Genomic DNA, 15,103 nt, shown 5'->3' on the forward strand with positions numbered 1-15,103 from the left:
TGACATTTTGAGATATTTGTGCAATACTGATATGATATAAAATGATTAGGGATTGTTCTTGGGGCAGAGTCCAAACCAAACCGAACTCACTGCCATTGAGTCAATGCTGACTCATAGTGACCCCTGTGGGTTTCTGAGACTGTAACTGTTTATGGGAGTAGAAAGCTCAGTCTTTCTCCCATGGAGCTGCTGGTGGTTTTGAACTTCTGACCATGTGAGTCACAGCTCAGTGCATAACCGCTGTACCATCAGAGCTCCATAATGTGACAGCAAATGGAAATAGTATATAGGAAGTTTGGGAAAAGTAAATCTATGCTAATAGTGGAGGAACAATTAAGAAGGAGTGTGAGAATAGTTTACCATTTGAAAAATGTAATCAATGTTACTGAAGTGTACATGTGGACATTTTTGAATTCATGTATATTCTCAAAAATGACAACAAAAATAAAATATTAAAAGATAATACCCTGAAATAAATTCTCAGGGAAAAAACAGCATCAGAGATCTCCTTTCTGGGAGTTTGTTTATTTTATGGATTTTGTGTTGAAAATAATTTTTCTTTGAAATTTTAAGTTTTATTTCTTTCAACAACCAGTTTGATATTCCTCTGGCTCTTTACCTTTGAAAAAGTTTAAGATCTCTTATACAACCTCGAGCTTCTGAAATTCCACAGTGTTGAAATATGAGACATGTTATTCATTGGGATTTGAATTTATTTCCAGAAAGACAATTTCAAAATCTATTCTGAAGTACAACTCTGTCAGTGATATGATAATATCCCTACAACTACAAAGAAGACCAGGCAATACAACTATTTTTTATACTTGTACACTAACTACCAACTTTTGCAGTCTGAAATTGATTAAATATGTAAACAAGATGCATTGATAAATAATGGTTGGAATTAAAAAACTGGAAACAAAGAAGAATTGATAGTTGGAAAGTATGGCCTCAGTAGATTGAAAGGACACTAGAAATCATAAGTAGAATATTGGAAGATCAATGACTTATTCTTTAATATACCTTTTTTCAGCAACATAAACAGCAACGAAAATAAAAGCGTGGACCATGCTAGATGGAATACTCAGGAATCAAATTCTATGTAAAGAGACAATGGAGAAGATCCATTCCATCAGCCAAAACAAAGCCAGCAGTCAGCTGTGGAATTGACCATCAATTACTCATATGCAAGTTCAAGTTGAAGCTGAAGAAAAGTAAAATAATCCTATGAGAGCCAAAGTACAACCTTGAATACTTTGAATCCAGAAACCTGAATTCAGAAGCCATTTTAAGAATAGATTTGATGCATTAACCACCAATGATCAAAGAACAGAGAAATTGTGCTATGACACCAAAAACACCATACATGAAGAAAGCAAAAGATCATTAAAAAGACAGGAAAGAAAGGAAAAACAAAAACGTATGTCATAGGAGACTCTGGAGCTTGCTCTTGAACATAGACTAGGTTGAGCAAACAGAAGAAATGAAGAAAACTGAACAGACAATATCAACGGGCAACTTGAGCTAGAAAGCCAAAGGGAAGAAATGTTCAATTTCTCAAGCTGAAAGAATGGAAGAAAAAAAATCAAGCCTTGATTTGCCACAGTGAAGTGTTCTATAGTCAAAATGAAAGTATCAAAAGAAGATAGAAGGGATGTACAGGGTCATTGTACCGAAGTTAACTGATTGACATTCAAGTATTTCAAGAGGTAGCATATAATCAAGAATTGATAGTATTGAAGGAATTGATTGGTAAAAAGCAAGGCTCCAGGAATTAATGGAATATCAGTTGAGACACTTTAATAAATGAGTACAATGTTAGAAGCACTCAGCTGCCCATGCCAAAGTATTTGGAAGACAGCTCCTTAGTCAACTGAAAGTATAGAACAATAGAATTAACATCATATGCAAGTTAAATTTTGCTGAGGATAATTTAAAAAATGGTCAACAGAGAATTGCCAGCAAATCAAGTTGGATTCAGAAGAAGTCATGAAACAAGGGATATCCCTGCCCTCCTAGGCCCCCAAAGGGGACGAATAACAGAAATGTGGGTGAAGGGAGACAACAGACAGTGTAAGATATGAAATAATAATAATATATAATTGATCAAGGATTCACAAGGGTGGGAGGCCCGGGGAGGGAGGGGGTAAAAAGAGGAGCTTATACCAAGGGCTCCAGTAGAAAATGTTTTGGAAATGATGATGATGGCAACATATTTACAAATATACTTGATACAATCGACTCATGTTATACATGAATGTTATAAGAGCTGTAAGAGCCCTTAATAAAATGATTTTAAAAAAAAGAAACAAGGGATATCACTGTTGATGTCAAATGGATCTTTGTTGAAAGCAGAGGATACCAGAAAGACTTTTACCTGTGTTTTATTGACTGTAAGTACAATAACGAATTATGTATAACATTGAAAAGAATGGGAATTTCAGAACACGTAATTGTAATCCTGTAGAACACAGATCAAGAGGCAAACAATCTAAAAGAACAAAGGAATACTGTGTGACTTAAAATAGAAAAAATGTGGGTTAGGGATGTATCCTTTCAATTTGTATACTGTGCAAATAACCTGAAAAGCTGGACCACATGAAGAAGAACGTGATACCACAATTGGAGGAAGGCACATGAATAACTTGTGATGTGCAGATGACAAACCTTGCATGCTGAAAAGCGAAGAGGACTTGAAGCACTTACTGATGAAGATCAAAGACCCCAGCCCTCAGTATGGATCACACCACAACATAGAGAAAACAAACCCAAATTCAAAAAATCAAACTCACTGCATCGAGTCAATGTTGACTTATAGTGAACCCCTGTGGGTTTCTGACGTTGTATCTGTTCATAGGAGCAGAAAGTCCTGTCTTTCTCCTAGGGAGCTGCTGGTGGTGTCTAATTGCTGGCCATTCAGATGGAAGCCCAATGTGTAGCCACTACACTACCAGGGCTCCGACAGAGAAAACGAAAAAAAAACCCCTCACAAAGGGACCAAGAAGCAACATCATGATAAACTGACTGATATTGCCAAGGTGCTTCATTTCCATGGGTCCACATTCAATGTCTGTGGGAACAGCAGTCAAGAAATCAAATGGAATATTGCGTTGGGCAAATCTGCTGCAGATCTCGTTAAGCTGTTAAAAAACAAAGATGTCACTTAGAGGACTGAGGGGTACCTGACCCAAGATACGGTATTTGAATAATCTCATATGCATGAGAAAGGTGCACGAGGAAGAAGGAAGATCAAAGAACTGGCACATTTGAATTAGGGTGTTGGCCAAGAATATTGGATATACCATAGACAGCTGGAATAATTGATGACTATATCTTGAAAGAAGACAATCAGAATGCTCCTTAGAAGTGAGACTTCATTTCATGTGCTTTTGACATGAGACCAGGAGGGACCAGTTCTTAGGAGGTATCTGGAGAAGGGCATACTTAGTAGAGTGGCAGTGAAAAAGAGGAAGATCGTTAACAGGATGGATCGAGATGGTGGCTGCAGCAGTAAGCTCAAGCATGGGATGAGGGATTGTGCCAGGACGGGCAGCACTCCACTCTACTGTGCACAGGGCCACTATACATCACATCCTGACAGCTTCTAAGAACAAGAACGACAGCACAAAATCCTCTAGTTGATATCTTTGTGCAATTAAAAAAAATCCATCTTCATCAGTCGCTTGAAATACATTTAGCTATTTGACACAAATTGTGCTTTTCCCATTTAATAATGATTTTTATGATATTTCCATTATTGCTATCATATATATGCTTACAGTATTTTCTTGTGATATTACTTTTTCATTTACATTCTCTTGGTACAATTTTGTTTTCTATTTGTTTGTAGCAAAAACGTCATGCTGTCTTTATATTTCCCCTGAAGAATACTAGATATCAGATGATACACATAATAAATACAGATGAAGAATGATAGCACTCCAAAGTTTAAACCTAGGGAAGTTTTTGTTTATACGTAGAGTCAAAATAAAGAAAACCCCAGATGCAGGGTTTTGGAATATTTCATAATGTCCACATTTTAAAAAGTAGGCAAGTGCATAATCCAACAAAATAAAAGAGGAATGAAGAACTCAGGAATAACGATGGGTACCACTGAAATGATAGCTATTTAAAAGCAATTTTTTGGATTATTTTCTTCATTCTTGCATCCATTGTTACTAGCTTCCCCATTGCTCCCCAACTTCCCTGTCATAATCCTAAGGATAGCTTTTAATCTAGTTACTATTGCTGTAGATTTACCTGTCTTGGATTTCATACAAAAAACAAAACAAAGAGGGTGACCCTGAGAGCTTTCGAGTGCGCCGTGATGCTCACCAGGTTCCTGGGCCCGCGCTACTGGGAGCTGGAGAAGGATTGGCTGCCCACGGCGCCGTGAGTTCCGTGGGGCTGGTGTGGGCCACCGACTGGCGGCTGATCCTGGACTGGGTGCCCTACATTAATGGCAAATTTAAGAAGGACGACTGAGGAAGCCCTCCAAAGTTTTCTTCCGATTGTGTCTGGTGGTGCTGATTCTGACCGTCTCAGAACCTGCTACGTCTGGATCAGCCGACTACAGACACATGGAATGGCTGAACCTAGCTGAGGTTGGACATCAAGGAAACCCACAACACGACTGAAGACTTTATGTTCCTAAAAAGAACTCGGGTGTGTTCATGCCCTTAGCATTAAAGCACATGCTGAAGCTACAAAAAAACAAAAACAAAAAACAAAAACAAAACAAAAAACAAAGCCTCACCAGAAACAACAAAATAAAACACAGATAAACGTCAATCAATCTAAAAGAAAGTAGAAAGTAATGTACAGTGGAATAAGTTAAAAAGGGGTCAAGAGGGAAAATCAATGATAAGACATTAAATTTTAAGCTAACTTTATCTACAATAATTAATTTTCCATGCACTTTGAGGACTGAAGTATTCGCATATCTGGTCAATGGGCTGAGGGAAGTCAGTGAAGTCTGTCCCTGTGGGGACTCTGCAAATGGATTTTGGATTTCGCAGTCATCCATGGCCTTCTGCAAATTGTGTGCTATGAATATAAGCTCTAGTACAATTTCCTCCACTGGTCTTGGATTTTACTATTTACAATCCTTGGTTCACATGGGCTAGTGTGCTTCTTTTGTGTGGACTTAGCTGACATATATCACTTAGATGCTTGTTTCAAGACAAGCCTTAAAGACTCCAGATGCTATTCTTTCTGATAACCGGACACAAATGGTGGTTATTTGTGTTCAAAGCACATAGACATACTTTTATGTAATGCTTATAATAACCCAATTATGAAGATAGTATTATTATCTCAAGTATATATCTAGGAAATTGAGACACAGAAAAGTTAAGGAACTTAGCGGGATTATATGAAATCTACATGGTTAAAGCCAAGATTTGGACACAGGCAAACACCGGCTCTTGAGTCTATGCATGTAACCATTATACTTTACTGTGGAAAAGAGAGAAATGTGGTATGGAAGGGATGCCTCTCTCTTATTGCCGTTGAGTTGTTTTGAACCCAGCAACTCTATGGGACAGAGTAGAATTGATCCTTTGGGTTTCTAGGCTATAGGAGTTTATATGGGAATGCCTCATCTTTGTCCCACGAAAGAGATGCCAGTGAGAGCTGAATTACCGTAAACATAGAAGGAAGCCTAAATGTCATATAAGTCACGAGTAAATGCCAGAGTAAAGTGATTCTAAAGTCACGTGATATAAAGATAATAGTAATATCTGGGGACAAAAATCCTAGAAGCAGACACGAAGGTATTTTTGAAATGGTAGAGGGAAAAGAGAGATTGTCCAGGTCAAATAAACATCATTTTTATGGGAGATGTCAACACATATTCTTTTGTTTTTAATGTTGAAATGAATAAATATAGGTTTAAGACGAAATTACAAGGGTAGTAATCCATAGAAGAAATAAAAATAGCTGAAATAGTATCAGAGACATAGTCTACAGCAAACTGAACCCAATCTCCCTGCCATTGAGGCAATTCTGACTCATAGCTCCTCTGGAGGGGGCAGAACTATCCTCGTGGGATCCCGATGCTGGAACTATTTGTAGGAATAGAAAGGCTCACCCCCCCTCCCAAATCCACAACAAAGTAGGCCAATAACACAAAAATAAGAAGAGTGAAAGATACAGTGTATAAATGTTAAATTCAGGAGATCTAACATCTGAGTCCTAGCAAGAAAGTGGTTAAAAAAGAAAGAAAGAAAGAAAGTGGTGATGTGAGAGGGCAGAACAAAGAAAACAGAAACCAATGATCTATAGATATGAAGAAGACATTATTTCATGAATTTAATTTTCATTGTCAATATGGCCAAGGAAAAGTTGATACCGGGTCCCTTAAAGTTATAGTCCAGAATTCTACCTTCATTTTAAGCACTGACAACATCAATTCACTTTCTATTGTTCTGTGTATTTGTTCATTACCTGTATTATCACAGACCCTTCTCCAGCATCTTTTTCAAAGCTGCTTTCACATCCTTGTTCTTTAGGCTGTAGATGAGGGGATTCAGCATGGGAGTGACCACACTGTACTGCAGCGAAGCCAGCAAATCAAGGGAGGAGCCAGAGGTGGGCATGAGATAGCGAATCAAGCCTGAACCAAAGAACAAGATCACAGCAATTAGGTGGGAAGAGCAGGTGTTGAAGGCCTTGCTTCGGCCTGTGGTGGAGCTGATGCTCAGGATGGTAGAGATAATACGGACATAGGAGATGAAAATTGGGAAGAAGGTTCCAAGCCCATGCAGTAAAGTCGAACAGATTAGGATATCAATATGGATGGAGATGTCAGAGCAAGACAGAGGCAAGAGTGAGGGAAGCTCACAGGTGTAGTGGTGTATAGTTGGGACCTCACAGAAGTCTAGGTTAACAGCCAAAAGCACAATGACAACTGAATTGAGAGAGGCCAGGCCCCATGAGGTCAACACTAGCTTCACACAGAGTTGGTTGTTCATCACTTGACCATAGAGCAGTGGGTGGCAGATGGCGGCATAGCGATCATAAGCCATCATTGATAGCAGGAACGCTTCAGTCCCTGCTGTGATAAACACGAAGAAGACCTGTGTCAGGCAGCCCTCTACTGAGATGGTTTTCTTCTCCGACAGGAGGTCCTCCAGCAGCTTGGGCACCGTGACAGAAGAGAAACAGAGGTCTAGGAATGACAGATTGCTCAGGAAGAAGTACATGGGCGTGTGGAGACGGGAATCACTCTTGATCACTAGCAGCATCATGAGGTTCCCCATTATGGTCAGAATGTAAATCAGCAGGAAGAACACAAAGAGCAGAGCCTCAACGTGGGGGTCAGCAGACAGCCCAAGGAGAACAAACTCCGTGACGGCACTGTGGTTCCCCGGAGCCATGTGTAGAGCAGGTCCTTGGAGCAAAATGGGAAGAGGGGTGAATATCTCCACAGCTTGCTTGTTTTTCCTTCAGGGCATCCCCCAATTTTCTCATACACCCTTCCCTGCTCTACCTGAACTCTGCTGAAACATCTCAAGGCTGCCCACTGTAGTGGTATCTCAGGAAGAACTTTTACCCTGTTTTGTCTTTGAAAATCTTTGGCTATAATACTTACATAATTTTGGCAACACAATTCCTTTCCAAGAGACTTACTGGAAGAGTAAATATTTCTGGATCACTTATACATTTGTGGTATTTAATTTCTACTGAACTGTTTCTATAGTTCAGAGAGCCTTAAAAATTCTAGCATCTATCTTCAGGGGCTTTCTAAACCTTCTCTTGTCTCTTATTTTGCCATGTGGCTGTTTTTTCAAATTATCCAAGAGCTCCTGACCAGGGCTGCCTTATTCATTAAGCACAGGAGGCATGGTGTTTGGTGTTCACAAAATTTTTAGATTTCCCCCAAACTATATTCCTTTCTTTTAATATCAGAAGGAAAAAGAGTGCAATCCACCCTGGATTATATTTGTCTTTATATTAATGCAATCATAAGTATAAGTTTAATTTTTAATAGGTGAAAGGGTCATAATGTGGCCATGTTCCTTACTTCATAACTAATATATTTAATTTTAATAGGATTTTATCTCATACAAAGCACTTTCTCAATTAGTTCTTATGACAATTCGGTGAGCATGGCCAGGTAATTCTCATTCCTTGGACATGGACTCTTATCCCTATTTTTACTGATGAGAAATCTGATATTCTGGGAGATTTTTTAACATCATGTTCACAAACAGTAGCACAATAAAAAATCCTATCTCCTCCTAATTCTCAGGCAAGGGTTAGGTTTGATGCACAAGAATAAAGACCACATTTCCCATCTTGATAATTACAACTCTTCCTCATCTACCCTGAATTTACACGTTAGCCTTCTAGTTAATCCACTTCTGCTACTAGGCTGGTCTATTTGTTTCTGTGTTTTTTCTCTTGTTATTCCCCACCCCTAATGTTCTCCTACTTTGTTCTACTGATCCAAACTCTCATGGACTTCCCAGTCTTAGCTCAAATATTTAATGTGTCCTGATCGCTCCCTCCTCTGAACCCACAGTTCTCTGTTCTTGTCACCAGGCTCTGCTTTCAGCTGCCTTGTGTCATAGTCTGAATTCTTCTGAGAGTTAAAAATAATTTTCCATACATCTTAACCATAGATCTTATTACAGTTAAATGTTTATTGCAATCATTCCCTTCAAACTCTGAGCTCTTTGAGAAAATGGACCACATTTGATAGGATTCTAAATAAACGTAATAATCACACATCAGCATTCTCTGGCTTTGTTCCACTCATTATGTGTTACCATCCCATTCCTCAAATTACTCTCTTATTGTTTTGGAAGCCTTTTTGTGGTATCTCATGTTCCCTTCAGACAAGATTCTTGACTACTCCAAGCACAATTTCTTCCTTTTGCTTCAAGGCACCTCAGATTGCTCAATAGCAAGAATGTTGTACCCAATAATGGCCCCAGAAGCAGTGCTGATATTGCTGTTCAAGTTTGTCATACAGACCACTGATCATGGGAGGGGTAGAACCTAGGAGCAGGGGCTGCTGTTGAATTTCAAGGGGATGTTCTTATCTGCACAGATTATGTTATCTCAGGTTGATGCAAAACCTCTTATGTGCTATTATTTTTGTAGAAACCACATCACATCAAGAAACAGCTTGCATTTGTGTTGTGGATGCCTTATAATTTTCTGTCCCCAGATGACCAGAGTGAAAAAAAATTCATACTTAATTTTTGCTTTTTCTTACATTCTCTAGATCTAGGTAACAGGTGTAGTCTAAGAAGAGGAGGGTAGTGGGTAGTTTATATTAGTTAGGTGCTGCCAGGTCAATTTTGATTCATGACTTCATATGACAGTATCAAGCAGCCCCCATCACATTTAATAGGCCATAATCTTTGTGGGAGGAAGTTGCCAGGGCTTTCTCCCATGGAGACACAAGATGGTTCAAATCATCAACTTTACTGTTAGAAACTGAGCTATTGCCCCACAAGGGTTCTGGTGATGTCAGTACTGAATAAACAAATGAAGCCATCACGACCCATTAGATTCTAGCACATATCAAATCCTAGAGAGCAGCCTAAAGCTCCCTGCTGCATAGAGTCTTCACGACTGTAAATCTTTATGGAAGGCTACACCCTTCTCCTATGGAATGACTTGTGATATTAGTAGTGATACTATATTTAGAATAATATTGAATCCTAATATATGGGACTGTGTACTAAGTCCAACATCCAACTGTTGGTTGGTTGCACTGTAGTGACTTACATGTTGCTATGGTGCCGGAAGCTATGCTACCAGTGTTTTCAATACCAGCAGGATTGCCCATTATGGACAGGTTTCGGTGGAACTTTCAGGGTAAGATGGACAAGGGAGAAAGGCCTGACAATCTACTTTTGAAAACTAACAATGAAAAGCTATGGATCATAATGAATTATTGTCTGATACAGGTCTGGAACATGAGCTCCCTAGACTGGCAGGTGAACTGGAACACACCAACACTTGTGAAGAAACTGCAGGACCAAGCAATGTTTCTTTTATTCTACACACGACTCATAGCTGACTTGATAGCAACTAACAACAAACAACAACAGGTAGTAAGTTACTGTCCTACATGCCAATTCCTGATTGATTTGATGCTTTTACGTTAATTTACCAACATTCCACTTTTGTCTGCTGTCCCATGATGGCCAGAGTCTATCCTCTGATCCGTGGTAGTCTCCGGGACTCACAAAACTTTTTAATTCTACTGATTCAGAGACCTCTGTTTCTGGCCCCTCCACCCTTGCCGGCAATCTATGACCTCATGATAGTGCACCAAGAGACATTAAACAAATTTAGTTGCATTAACAAATTCAAAAACACAAGCTTAAGTCCATTTTAGACATAGTTGAAGTTACCTGTGAGACCAGGAAGCAGTGGTGTTCACCTTTATGTATCTGCAGAACTTTAACTTATATCCAATGATGGAAAAGTTCCTTTTGAGAATCCTGAATGGATACAATTGTAGATATCATTGAAAACAAACGTTGTATATGAAACTATACAAGTGGAGTAAAATGATAAACTGAAACAATTATTTCCAAAGGTCTGTATATTTCAAAGCATTTGTGGAGAGAGCTACCCTGAGAAATGCTTCCTTTCTTTGGCATTTACTTATAAAGGGGACATGACCAATGTGTGCAGGGTCTTCCATGTCTCGTTTGAAAACCACTGTAGCAATTGTGACGAGTCATGTTCCGTCCTGCCTTAACATTCTCATTTTGTGTGGAGGAAGGAAGCAGCTACATGGGACTTTGGAGGCTTCCCAAAGAAAGGAGAAAGCTCTATTCATCATTTCTAAACAGCACCTCAAACCCATGTCTGAAGTTTCTTTAATGACCACAGACAATTCTTTATTTAAATCCTAGATCAATTAAGTATTTAAAAAACAAAGGTGTGTGTGTATGTGTGTGTGTGTGTGTGTGTGTGTGTATTTCCAGCCACTCTTCAGGAAAAAGATATTGGTTTAATCTCATCTCATTGTATGAAAGCCTGATGCCAGATTTAGAACATGGGTATCAAGTTCATTTAATTAGCAGGTCAAGATGAAAGAAGAAAGAGGAGGCAAGCGGTAAAAGGAGAATTTCAGAAGTGTCTAAGATAAGCCTCTGTATTCCCATATTCCCAACACAGACACTTCATATTTCTGGCACAACTGATCATTTGATGAATTTCTCCTATGAAGGGATGAAGCAGGATATGGGGTATGTTCATGACAGTTCATTAAAACAAGACTCTTTCCCACTGAGCTGTTTTACAGTAAACCACAGATTCTGTTCACTAGTTAAGGAGCACTGTAAAGAAATAACTCAGATAATGTAGGGGTATGTTCGTGACAGTTCACTAAAACAAGACTCTTTCCCACTGAGCTCTTTGGCAGAAAACCACAGATTCTGTCCACTAGTTAAGAAGCAGTGTAAAGTTGAGAAGAAATAACTCAGATAACATAGTAATTATCCAATCTTGCTGAGGCAACTATTTGAAAGTAATTTGCATATAATGCAATTTTTTTTATGTGCTTGGAAAAATGCATCCCCTAAAATTGTTAATTAAAGATAATGTGGAATGAATCAAGGACAGAAGGGTGTGTGTGGAAGGTCAGCCTGGACAAGTTGGCTTAAGGGATCCTGGGGGCTGAAGGGCAACTTTCAGATCACAGTTACATGGGCGAGCAATCTGAGTGGGGAGTTGGGGTGGGGGGTGGGGAGGACATCAATCCTGCAAGCAGAAGGGGACTGAAGGTCAATTTTATTTACTTGAAATTATTTTCAGAGTTGTCTTCCTCTGCACTCTCTCTAGCTGTTTACACAGTCTCAGTTTTGACCAAATCTGAGGGTGGTTAATTAAGAGAAAACCTTCAGTGAGTGCCTTTAACTGTAGTTCTGAGAAAGGAGGAGGACAAATAGCTCCAACAGTCCAATAATTATTTCTGATCTTCTCATTTCATTTCATGTCTCAACTTTTTGAAAGCTTTTGGGATCAGGACTGTGAAAGGGTTTATGTCTACACTGTAAGATGTTCCTGTCCCCAGCCCTCTGCCAAGAGGAAAGACAGATCCTTCTGAGAAAGTGTTTAAGACAGCTCGGGGAAATCAGGACCTTATGCAGAGGAGGATATAATCTACCAAAGGTCAGCAAAAAAATTTTTTTCCATCTTCAACTTAAGAAAGAGGACCAAGTGGAGCAGGAGCCTCAGCTGCAGGATGAATTGAATGGAAGCTGCAGCGTTAGGCATTGTGGGTGGTGGAGAGAATGAACAGCAGGGAACTCTCCAAGAAGAAAAATAGGGAACACAAGAGAATTAGGGAAGACATTACCATAGTCTTGGCATTTTCTGGACATCCCTGTATGTTCCGACTTCCCCATAATGGGTGGACACTTCTCAGGGAAAGTCTTCTCAGTAGAGAGTTCTCTTCATAGGAGTCTGGTTTTCAACCTATCGATGGCTTGTTCTTCTTCTGGCAATGAGTGCATGAAGTTACAATAGTTCAATCTCGAGAAGCACTGGAAATATTACAGAATCAGGATTTTTTCTACCTCAATATCTGAATTTACTGTGGGATCAATCTGCAATGCCAATCACCAGTGGAAAGGCAATGAGAGTGTCTCTAAGAGAGTTATATTCTAAACATCTAGTATCTATTTTATTCCAGCTTTCTCACTTGACCCAGTTCTAATGACCTGCCATCTCTTCACTTATTTACTCTGTGGATCTGAATACCATCTCTTACAGAAAGAGTTTCTTGATGGAACCAATCAAAGGCTATATATGCTTAGATAGCCACGGGCTGGTTCTGGCTCCCAGGGGAGCTGGGTCTTGCATTCCCTAAAGCCTCAGCCTGAAGCCAAGCTCTGGACTCACTAACTAACTACACAGTTTCCAGTTAACAAGAACGTTAAATGTAGGAAGAGGCACTTGGGATTCTTTCCATGACAGTATTTGAAGCTTCTGAATTAAGGCAATTACTTGAACCTTAGAAATGAACTCTGTGTGGGATGGGGGAAAAAGATAAGAAAAGGATTCACAGATTTATTATGCCTGAAAACGGATATTTCCTTATGGTCAGATGGGCCTTTTAGGATTAAAAAAATCATTATTAATTGGAAGTTAACACATATATCATTTCAAAGTTCATTCATGTCAAGCAGAATTGTACAATTGCTACTACATTCCGTTTTCAAACATTCTTTTTCTTCCTGGACTCCTGTAGGTCCATCATCCGAGGGAGGACACAATACTGAGGTCCAGTTTATTTTTTAGTGTCCATGAGCTTTTCTTATATCACAACAAGATTGCCCCTTAGAAAAATTAATTGAGAGAAAAGATAACTCCACCTTAGGACAACAATTAGTTCTTGAGATTCGGTTCCTGTTGGGAGCTGCTGAGATGGCCCAATTCATAATGACCCTGCACACCGCAGAGTGAAATGCTGCTTGGTCCTGCACGATCCGCACAAATCATTGCTGTGTCTTAATTCGCTTTTATAACCATGTGCTAATCCTTCTTGTTGAAGGTCTTTCTCTTTTGCGCTGACCCTCTCTTTTACCTAGCCTGATGTACTTGCTTCTCCAGCGGCTGGCTCTCCTGATAACATGTCTAAAGCACACGAAGAGGGTTCCAGCAAGTAACAGACCCATGACCTTAAGTGGGACTGGGTTGAATACCTTCTTCTCCTTTTTTTTAAAGATCCAAATTTCTTCTTGATATAAGATTACTTCTTGCAATAAAGTTCTTTCTTATACATAGGAGTGTCATTGGTTTTGTATCTCTAGACAACCTAGCTTTATATGCAACTCCCCCAACACAACAATAAGTCATAAACTCTAATCCTTTCCTTTTTGTGCTATAAACTGCAATCCTAAATGACAACTCTAAATATTAGTCCTACCCCAGATTGCAACTCAAAACCCTAACTCTAAAAACCAGAACTACATCTAAACCCCAAACCTAGACCCAAACCCAAATCACAATCCAAACTGGAAACCTACACCTATTTTAAATCTAACTCTTCACCTAAACCTAAACCCAATGCTAATCCTACCCTAAACGGAACCCTAATTGTAATTCTAATGCTCACCATAACCCCACTAACCTACTGCCATTGAATCAATTACAATTCATAATGAAGTTATATAGGGTTTCCAAGGCTGTAGATCTTCCCAGGAGCAAATCGCCTTATTTTCCTTTGGTGGCTGGTGGGTTGGATTTTGTGGTTAGCAGTTCCATGCTTACCAGACGGACAGCAGCACCGGGCCTCCTAACCATAACCTACTCTAATTCTTCTTACCTCAAACAGAGCTCTATGTTTAATCTTTCCCTTAAGGCTGCACCTGTAGCCTTTATCCTAACCCTAAATGTAACTTTAATCTTAACTCTAACTCTAACTGTAATACAAAACCTAATCCTATATTTAAATATAAATCCAACCTTAACCTGAACCATAAAACTAAGCTTAATCATAACTCTAAACCTAACCTTAAATTTGACTCTGAACCAAGACCTAACCCTAGCCTAACCGAAGTCTAACCCCAAGAGAAACCTAACTCCGATTCTAATCCTATCTCAAAAACTGTAAACCTAACTCAACCCCTAAACCTCACACAAAGCCCAGCCCTAAATGTAATCTCCCCTTCAGGGTTTTTTCTTTTGGTGATTTAGGTGACAGTTTATAGTGCAAATTTGTTTTCATCTAATACTCATTTTGATTTGTGGCAATGATTGCCGTTTCCCCACTCCCACTTCCTCCATGCGTTTTCCATTTGTCTCCTTCTCCTGTCCCTTCCTCCCCTCTGAGCTGTCTACCTCGGCATATGCTGCCCTTTTTGTCATGTAGCTCATTGTTCTAAAGAGGTAGTACCTCCCTAGCGTTGTTATTCATTTACTTTATAGACCTGTTTATTGTCTGGCTAGAACAAATTTAAAAGAGGTCAAAAAGGAGAACAAATGATAATATGTCAAATTTTAACCTAACTACATCTGTATTAATTCAATTTCTTTTTCTAATTAAATAATTTTATTAGGGGCTCGTACAACTCATCACAATCCACACATACATCCATTGTGTCAATCACATTTGTACATTTGT

General features: G+C 39.2%; 1 protein-coding gene and 1 pseudogene across 1 annotated transcript; one reads left to right on the plus strand and one right to left on the minus strand.

The window, feature by feature from the left end:
- Positions 1-4,327: 4,327 nt before the first annotated feature.
- Positions 4,328-4,570, plus strand: LOC101651604 (annotated as a pseudogene).
- Positions 4,571-6,455: 1,885 nt separating this feature from the next.
- Positions 6,456-7,379, minus strand: LOC101655786 (olfactory receptor 8S1-like). The gene has a single exon (XM_004711493.1). The coding sequence runs from the start codon at positions 7,377-7,379 to the stop codon at positions 6,456-6,458; it is 924 nt and encodes a 307-aa protein (XP_004711550.1).
- Between the last annotated feature and the right edge of the window lie 7,724 nt (positions 7,380-15,103).

The sequence above is a fragment of the Echinops telfairi genome, unplaced genomic scaffold, assembly GCF_000313985.2.
Source record: "Echinops telfairi isolate 266 unplaced genomic scaffold, ASM31398v2 ScPeMD7_12;HRSCAF=54, whole genome shotgun sequence".
NCBI classification, from domain to species: Eukaryota; Metazoa; Chordata; class Mammalia; order Afrosoricida; family Tenrecidae; genus Echinops; species Echinops telfairi.

Coding starts and splice junctions, on each gene's coding strand:
- LOC101655786 (XM_004711493.1), bottom strand. CDS start 7,379: ATGGCTCCGGGGAACCACAGTGCCGTCACGGAGTTTGTTCTCCTTGGG.